This window comes from Poecilia latipinna, unplaced genomic scaffold (genome assembly GCF_001443285.1).
Source record: "Poecilia latipinna isolate Pla-1442-1.1 unplaced genomic scaffold, P_latipinna-1.0 Scaffold27, whole genome shotgun sequence".
NCBI classification, from domain to species: Eukaryota; Metazoa; Chordata; class Actinopteri; order Cyprinodontiformes; family Poeciliidae; genus Poecilia; species Poecilia latipinna.
In genome coordinates, this window is record NW_015112643.1 from 646,741 (window position 1) to 655,635 (window position 8,895).

At 38.1% G+C, this 8,895-nt stretch overlaps 2 protein-coding genes across 7 annotated transcripts in view; both read left to right on the plus strand.

The window, feature by feature from the left end:
* Positions 1-3,287, plus strand: part of cacna1eb (calcium channel, voltage-dependent, R type, alpha 1E subunit b) — a 74,924-nt gene extending 71,637 nt beyond the window's left edge. For all 6 annotated transcript variants that reach the window (XM_015039232.1, XM_015039239.1, XM_015039255.1 and 3 more), the window contains 2 exons: positions 151-299; positions 1,407-3,287. In XM_015039232.1, coding sequence (XP_014894718.1) covers positions 151-299; positions 1,407-1,931 — 674 coding nt within the window. In that variant the 3' untranslated portion in view covers positions 1,932-3,287. The remainder of the gene's footprint in view (positions 1-150; positions 300-1,406) is intronic.
* A 1,788-nt stretch (positions 3,288-5,075) lies between these two features.
* The window catches only part of LOC106951651 (RING finger protein 11-like), a 7,623-nt gene continuing 3,803 nt past the window's right edge, over positions 5,076-8,895 (plus strand). Inside the window, exons 1-3 of the mRNA XM_015039304.1 lie at positions 5,076-5,744; positions 6,114-6,283; positions 7,057-8,848. Coding sequence (XP_014894790.1) covers positions 5,622-5,744; positions 6,114-6,283; positions 7,057-7,246 — 483 coding nt within the window. The 5' untranslated portion in view covers positions 5,076-5,621 and the 3' untranslated portion in view covers positions 7,247-8,848. The remainder of the gene's footprint in view (positions 5,745-6,113; positions 6,284-7,056; positions 8,849-8,895) is intronic.

Consider the following 8,895-nt stretch of genomic DNA (forward strand, 5'->3'; position numbering starts at 1 on the left):
TGGCCCGCGGGCCTTGAGTTTGACACATGTGATATATAGCATAGTTGTTGTTCAATACAATATAGAGTAGTAGGTACTAATAAAAGAAAAGGCATTCAGTGTTATTATTTTATTAAATGTGCACATTTATGTTCTTCTGTTTCTTACCAGTGTCACGGTCTGAGCACAGGGAGCGAGGTCGTTCCAAGGAGCATTGTCACCTGTTGTCTCCAGACACGTCTCGCTGTAACTCAGAGGAAAGAAGTTTGCAACCCTCACGTTCCTCCAGCGTAGAACAAGCCCTTCCCCAGGATAAACAGGTGAGTAAAATATACACACCTAGATGCCAAACAACCAAATAAGGTGTTTGTTTTTTTTTTATATTATCAAACTTTTCTGCTACTTTAGCATGTTACCTTGTATATTGACAGTCTCAATAATGGCTCTTTACCCAACCAAATCATGTTTGTTGACCAGTTTCAGGGACCAGTGGGGGACGTAGCTAGGATTAGTCAACGTAGTAGCAGTAGCATTTCTAAGAGTAGAATCACTTTCAAACTGCTAGGACAAAGATTTGGAAAAGAGAATCGCTGTATCTCAATGAAAAAACAAGAAACACTGGTCTTATAAGAAAGCGTATGCCTGTCTTAATTAAGAAAATGTAATCTTGTAGTCTTTTTAAATGTAATCGTTTATTCGTATTGCACTGCATTCTTATTATTTCTGCCATGAGTGGTCTCTAATTATAAGTATTGAAGAAAAGGTGATATTATGCTGTGTGAGAAAGAGTAGTTGTATTATTTTATAAACATAACTGGTTATAGACTAAACATTTCAACCGCTTTAGTACATGGAAAGGTGGTTGAAATGTCTGCTTTGGCAGTTTTAGTAAAACTGTTGTTTCCTGAAAGTCTTGCTCTCTCTTGCTCTTTTGCAGCCTGAATAAAACACAACCAGGTCTTCATTTGCAGTTTCCTTTTAAATAGCAGTCTACATTTCTGTGCTTCTTTTGACTTGATTTTCAAACACCTAAAATAATAATGAAAAATGTTAACTTTAAATGATTGTACTGCAATAATTACTTCAGCACCAAAGAGTGTTGTTCTTAATGCAACCTTGTTGCACTTAAGTAATATCTCAAGAAGAGATCGGAATTTTTAGGCTTTGATTGGTTAGGGCTTGGAAATTAGCTCATTCCACGCAACATCATATTTTTCTGTACTTCTTTATTCATAATAAAACAGTGCCGTCCAACAATAGGCCTTCTAGTGCCTTTTATTGTCTTAACATTCAAAACTGTAAATAACTTTACAATTATTCACTACTTTGTGTCTGTATATAACATTTTTAAAGGTCCTGTAAATTGATCTGAATGAAAAGTCAAGAGTAGCTACTGCATTAACTGAATGTAATTTTTCTTATTTCAGGGTAACAGCTCAGACAGCCCAGTACCGTCCACCTCAGAGTCCAGCACACCCAGCGGCCGACGACCTCTCTCACAAACCCCAACCCGATCTCGCCCTCACATCTCCTATTCCCCTCTTGTGTGTCGCACACAAGCCTCTGTCGGAGAGGATGACGATGAACAAGGCAGCCCAGAGACGACAAGACGGAGCCAGGCCTCATGGGAGACCCAAGAAGGAGCTGCGGGAGGGAGGCGGAGTCAGCTTGACATAAACGCGTCCCCGCCTCGACGCTACCCCTCAGAGCCTTTCCTGGCATCACAAGAAGACGACCACAGCCCGGATCCCTCTGGTCCAATGGAGACATTGACCTTCGAGGCGGCCGTGGCCTGCAGCCTGGGACGCTCAAACACCATTGGCTCAGCCCACCCACGCTGGCGGACCGGCTGGCAGGTCCCCAACGGACACTTCAGGAAGCGTCTGATGCAGACGGCCTCCGCTGCAGGCTGCGACCCCCTCAGCGACACAGAGGAGGACGACAGGTGCTAGGGACGGGACACACAGCATGGACGAGGACATCGGCACCCAGAAATGAAAGTCAATGAGTCTTTTTTGTTTTGTTTTGTTTTTTTGCCTTGTCAAGGTTGTGAGCCCTCTGGATGTCGGGCAAATACCCAAAACGACAAAGACCTTAAAACTTCCTGAAACTGTAGATGCCAACTTACAAAGAACACTGACAATCAATAAGGTCTATTTCCTGATTTGTACTTGATGATACAGAGTAATAATGCATCTCAAGTTGTCACTGAGTAAAGAAAATTACTGAAAACAATGGACCAGGTCATGCCATTTGTGTCAATAGGTATTTTCATTTCTGAAGATGTTTTTAAAAGATTCTGTGTTGCTCTAAAAGGTATTTATCTGTGGGGTGTGTGAATATGTAACTATGTTTTGTTATAATTTTTCTGTAAATAAATCCTGATCATCTCACCATTGCCATCTATTAGAACAGGTCAATGCAACAAGCCATCATAAAGAGGCAATCTGATACTTTTCCAGGCAGTGATATATTAATAATAAGAGATATACTATTAATGCTGGATTTTTTTACTGAATTGAATGAATGTGCAGAGGTCAACTGTCTAATTTCCCCTCTTCATTTTTCTTTTCTGGTATTAAGCATTGTAAGTTCACAAATCTGGGATATGGTTAAAGTAATAGAATATCATAGAATGATTCGTTTGTGATTTCACTTAATATAATTATTAAATCATGCAATCATCACACCTCGGATCTCTAACTTTGGTCAGTTTTACATCATTTTTATTTGTCAATCCCTTTAAACTCTGAACTTTTTTTGGCAAAAAGACTGGCAGGAAACTAACGCTGCATATCATGCAGAACAGAAATTTGTCACGGTGAAAAATGAGGAAATGCTTTTCTTCAATTTCTGAGCATTAAAGCATCTCAGAATAATTCAGAGTGCAGTTTTACCACATAATGATCACAAAACTGATCTCCATCTATGATTGTGAACACTACATGAAGAGCGCGAATCATGAACTATAGAAACTTTGCAGGTACATTATGACATATTTTGCTTCGAAAAATGCACATTACTCTAATGCATTTGCAAATAATGTACAGAGAAAAGATGCTGTTTATAACATTTAAAAAAGGGAAAAATAATCATCTTTGCTGGCAAGCTTTAAAGATGGAATCTTTGGAAATATTCATATTAAGGTTGTGTATTGTTTTATTTGCCTGACAAATGGGTGAAATTATTGAAGCTCTCTTAACCAAAAGATTTTACTTTGAGTTGCAGGAATGCAAATACTCTGTGGGGTCCGTATGTGTACAATAGCTGTATATACAAGTAAAGGTGTCCTCAAGTGGCCATTGTTATTTGAAGTCTTGTCATTTTTACCCTTTTATTTAGTCAAGTAATCTCAGAGTTGGAGACTTTCTGCATATTATGTTTATCTGTATGCTTTTATCCATATTAATATCAAAACATTATATTTTGATATAAATATGTAATATAATGTCTACGAAGGAAGACTGTCAGGTGATAGTAATACATAGAGAGAGCTACATAGAGGGAACTACAGAAAGAAACTTAATTAGTGATATGCAAATGCAGACTATGGCACATATTGATACTAAGATGAGTATTCCATTGATAGTAAAGAAGAAGAAGAAAAAGAAGAAGAAGAAGAAGCCCATGCTATCGGTTTAAAATGCTAATGTATAAACAATAAGTATAAATATTTAAACTTTTGAAGAAATAAAGGAAAAGACAAAAACAATACATACACATATGTGAATGTACAGTCAATTCAGTTGTTTTTTTTTCACAGAGAAAAGTTGTTATAGTTATTTTATGCCTATTTTGTTTGTCACTGGAGGAGCAGACTCATAAAGAGGCAATTTAATACTTTTCATACAATGGAAAAGTATCAGTGGCAGTCGTCTCAAACTCAGATCCTCAAGGCCTGGTGTCCTGCAATTTTTAGATGTGTCCCTTGTCCTACACACTGGAATTCAGTGGGTAAACTGCATGCAGTAGAGCTCTGGAGAGCTCTGCTGATGAGCTCTGTTGGAGCCAGGTGTGCTGAAGCAGAGAGACAACTGAAAGTTGTAGAACACCGGCCCTGGAGAGCTGGAGTTTGAGACCACAGCTTTAAGGAGTTCAACAGAGAAACATCATGGGGGAAGAAGCTACGTTGGTTGGTGGCAGCTGGTTTTGCAAGTAGTTTTGTAGATATGCCTCAACTGTTTGTGTGCATTTTTTTTTTTGTTGAAAATAATATATGTAGTAAAACTTAGTAAAAACTACCATACCAGTTAAGTCAATAATAAAATATATTTTAGTGGAGTATTTTTGACTGCATAAAACACAAGAAGACAATAGAAGACAACAGTTCAGAGTAAAATTCAAGTCAATAAATTCAGCATAGAAATAGTACAAAGAGAACCTTTTAGATCCAGCCAAGAGTTGTTGTCAAAACCCTCTTATGTCGTTATTTTGACTGTCAAAAGCTGAAAAGTTTGAGAACTGCTACAGACCCTTTGTTCACTGAATATTTTTTTAAAGCTTTTCATAACAATCCTTCCCTCAGTAAATAATATTTTATAATCATCAGTTTAAAACATCAGCAGAAATTAGACCTTTTTTCCACTTTGATGTGTTGTCTTAAGAAAAATTACGCAATAAGTCAAAAATGGACTTTATTTATGAGTTCTATTTCAACTTATTGAAGTTGATGTTAGCAAACTCAAAAGAAGAATTATTTAAAAGTAGAAGAGAAAAAGTTTTAAAAAAAATTCACAGTAAGGTTTACTTACATTTTAAACATGTAGATTACTTGTGTGGAATTAAAATAGGTGAGTTTTTTTTTTTTTTTTTTTTTGCAACCAGCTACAATGATAGAGATGTGAGGAGGAAAACTAACTTTTTGTCAGATTTAAGTGATTTTTATGGTCCCCAAATTCTGGGACTGAACAAAAAAAAAAATCTGAGGAAAAGAAAATACTTCTAAGGTGAAACGGGTAAGAATTCTGATATTATACATTTTATTTATAATATAATAAAATAGTTTATTTATTTTCTCCAATGCCTCTAATCTTCTTTCGTAATTATTTTGAAAATACAATCATTTGTAAGCGTTTGTAAGGGCCTGTCTTGTGTTCCACTCCAGGACGGCAGATGGCGGTGTTTCGCATCTGAGCTGACTTACCAAAAAGAAGAAGAAAGGGTAGAGAAGAAACAGCTAGCAAGCAAACAAATTGTTTAATGTTACTCACGAAGTTGAAAGGCGTAAATTATCTTTGAGTCTGTCACTCAGACAGCTCAGTGGGACATCCAAAGTTGCTACTGAGAAATATACTGTATGTAAAGTGGGAGTCTTTAGAAGGAATGAGCGTCACGTATTGAGGAAATCGAGCAGAAAAAGTAGCTATCTGGAGTGCTAACCGCTGTCATCCTCATCAAGGAGAGTTCTTTGTTTTGTTTCTCAGATCCGAGTAATCATGGAACGAAGCTAGTTTATTTTTTACTGTTGCCACTTAACATGTTTGCAGGAGTTGACTAAGCATGACAGAAATGTTATTGTTGATATAAACCCGAGTAGTCGATCATTCCTGGGACTAAACTAACATTAGCCGACCCAGAGCAAGTTTAGCAGCATAGTTGTGATTTTTAACGTCGGCCCTGAAAAGGACTGGAGGCACGGAAATATGGGCAACTGTCTGAAGTCCCCAACATCCGACGACATCTCTCTGCTCCATGAGTCCCAGTCAGACAGGGCGAGTTTCGGCGACGGGACAGATCCCGATCTGGAGCCGCCTCCTCCGTACCAGGTGAGGATCTTCAATCGCTCTCTTGCTCCTTTAATATCCTGAGGAAAACGATTTAGAAAAGGTTTGGCTAGCGCATCTTAACCAGTAGTTATGCTACCTGTTGGTTTTCCAGTAATTCTGCAAACATGGCGTGTTTATAGCTTCAGTTTTGTGGCCTCATTTGACTTCACTTTTATTCAAAATTCCATTTTGAACAAAAGGCTAAATATCATTTGTTTTCATTGTTATTCCCGCAGGGCACATGAATGTAAACATTTCTGTCTGCAATAGAGCTTGTATTTTTCCGTGTCTGCCCTCTCAGTCTGACCCGTCGGACCTGATGTGTTGACACAGCTGAATATGTGTTTTTGGTTCTTTGTCTGCCACTAGGAGCAGGCTCACATGCCCATGTACCATCCAACACCCAGTCAGGCCCGTCTGGCCACCCAGCTGACGGAGGAGGAGCAGATCCGCATAGCTCAGCGCATCGGCCTCATCCAGCACCTCCCAAAGGGCGTTTATGATGGAGGACCAGACGGTTCAGAGAAGAAGATCAGAGAGTAAGCATTTATGCTATGTGGAAAAATGGATAGGAGTTGCCAGACATCACACTTTTGGTTGTATTGGAGACCTCAGTGTGTCTTTTCATACCTTAAAGATCTGATTTATACATATTTTGGAAACACGAAGTGTTTTCTTTATGATAAAAGCTTTGGGTGTTTGCACAGAAGGTTTAAACAAAATGAAATTAGGTTGCGCTTGTGTTTCTTTTTAAATTAACAGGTTTAAAAACTGGAATTTTTTTTTACATAAAATTCCAGTCGTTATTGGAATTTTATGTAAAAATAAATTCCACCTCTCTGGTTTATTATTTAAAGCAAGAATGGAGATATACAGATTTAGGAATCATTTAAGAATAGATAAATAGAAGAAACTCCCTGTATGAATTAAAAGTTTGTTGATTAGGTTTTTACTGGTCAACACAGATTTCCAGATTTACCTGAGACTCGACTTTTTGATTCTGATTTTAGGTTATACTGTCACATTCAGTGTCTTACAGGGAATTTACCTTGAATTGTTCACATTTTGTCAAGTTACAACCACATACTTTGAGGTATTTTATTGAAGTTTAATAAGTTGGCTCAACACTTAGTAGTTTACATTTCCTTTTTGCAATATTTTTTCTTTCCGACGATGAGATTTATTACAAGGATTCCTGTTCTGCAGCCGTGCTCGTTGCCTCTTTTAGAGCCACAACAAAACACATTTAATTAAATTATCACAATATGTTCTCCTAAAATCTTGGGTCTCATTGATTTGATTCTTTTTTCAGGTGTGTGATCTGTATGCTGGACTTTGTTTACGGAGACCCCATTCGGTTTTTGCCATGTATGCACATCTATCACATGGATTGTATAGACGACTGGCTGATGAGATCCTTCACCTGCCCCTCCTGCATGGAGCCTGTGGATGCCGCCCTGCTCTCCACCTACGGACCAACCGACTTCTCCCCCGATGCTTAGGTCAAACTCAACCCCTTCCCCCCCCCACCACCGCAGCAAACCCCAAACCTAACAGCTGCCCTCTTGTGGAGTGAGAGGAGTTCAGAGATGTATCGTTTACCTTGCACTTTGGAAATTTCAAAAAAAAAAAAAAAAAAAAAAATTTACTTGCCCAATGTTGGCCTTTCATTCTTCCGAGGTCTGATGCTAATTTAAGCTGGTCTTAAAACATCAGTTAGGAGTCAGAAACGGTTCCCCTGCATGATTGTGCTTATGTGTGTTTGTTTCGCCCAGGTTGTGTCGCGTGTAGCAGCAGGTTAAAGAACACATTGGAATTGTGATTGTGTGTGTGTGTGTGTGTGTGTGTGTGTGTGCGTGAGTGTGTGTGTGTGAGAGCTCTGTGGTAAATGAACATTTTCACTTGAGCTGGTCTCGCTTCACCATAACTTTTGTCACTTGATCAGAAAAAATGGATTCAAATGAACGTATAGTTTACCAAATTACTGACTCTTAAGCTTAACGATTGGAACATGTTTCTGCAACACTGATCTCCTTAACATGCTCCATCTTAAAAAGGCCCTGTCCTTCCGTGGTATGCAAATACTAAGACATACACTTGTCAAGTCCAGATTCCAAACAATACACATAAATATAACATAAGTCACTCAGTATAATAGACTGCATCTTTGTTACATGAATGTTGCACCAGATGATGTTCAGGTTGTCTGTCAAGGGCTGATTTGTGCATGGACAAGGACTGGGAGGAGTCAGTCAAACTTTAGAAACGCTTGCACACACCTTTCATCTGATCAGAGATTTGCACTTTACTTATAGGACATTATCTAAAACGGCATATTAATATATTTACCTTATAACCTTGCACTATCAAAACTTTCTTTTATCTCCTGAGACGCAGGAGTTATATAGTGGATAAAAGATATTTCCCTACTGTCTGTAGTGAGTAAGCCTGAAGATGCATTTCATAAAATCTATGATCCAGCAGTGTGAACGTCTGTTTTTGTTTTTCGTATTTTAATTTTCCTTTTTTTTTTCTTTTTTTTTTTTTTTTAAGACAAGGGACAGAGGCTTGCTTGAGGTGAAGGGAGTAGTTTGACACTTTCAGATCAGGAGTTTCCTGAAAGAGGTGTCAGGCATGTGCTGCAGACAAGCGTGTGCTTTTGTAGCAAACAAATAAAAATGAATATATTGACTTGTCAAAGTGTAAAATAAAACAGCACCATCCATCTGTCAGCCAGATGTTTATTATGATTTTGATTTGTTCTCTTTTTGTTTTTCATCCGTGTTCTTCATTGTGTGTTTTTTTGTTTTAAGTTTGAAGGAGTCTTTTCTTGTGCATTCAGTCTTCTTCTAGAAACTAGTTATTTTAATTGAGATGCACTAATCGGCATTTTTCTGACCAATACAGATTTGCAGGGTCTTTTGTGTTGCCCTGTGATGAACTTGTGAACACCACCTCTCACCTAATGACCACTAGGGATAGACAGGAGCTCCCACTTTGCCCTCCTTGTGTAAAAATATATCGACCGTGTATAGGTGGATGCTTTTTTTTTTTTTTTGGATTGTAGAACTTGATACAGCCATTTGTTTTGAGCCCAACAGAAGGTTATGGTATGACAGTGTAATCCTAATTTGTGCAATAAAGCGTATAT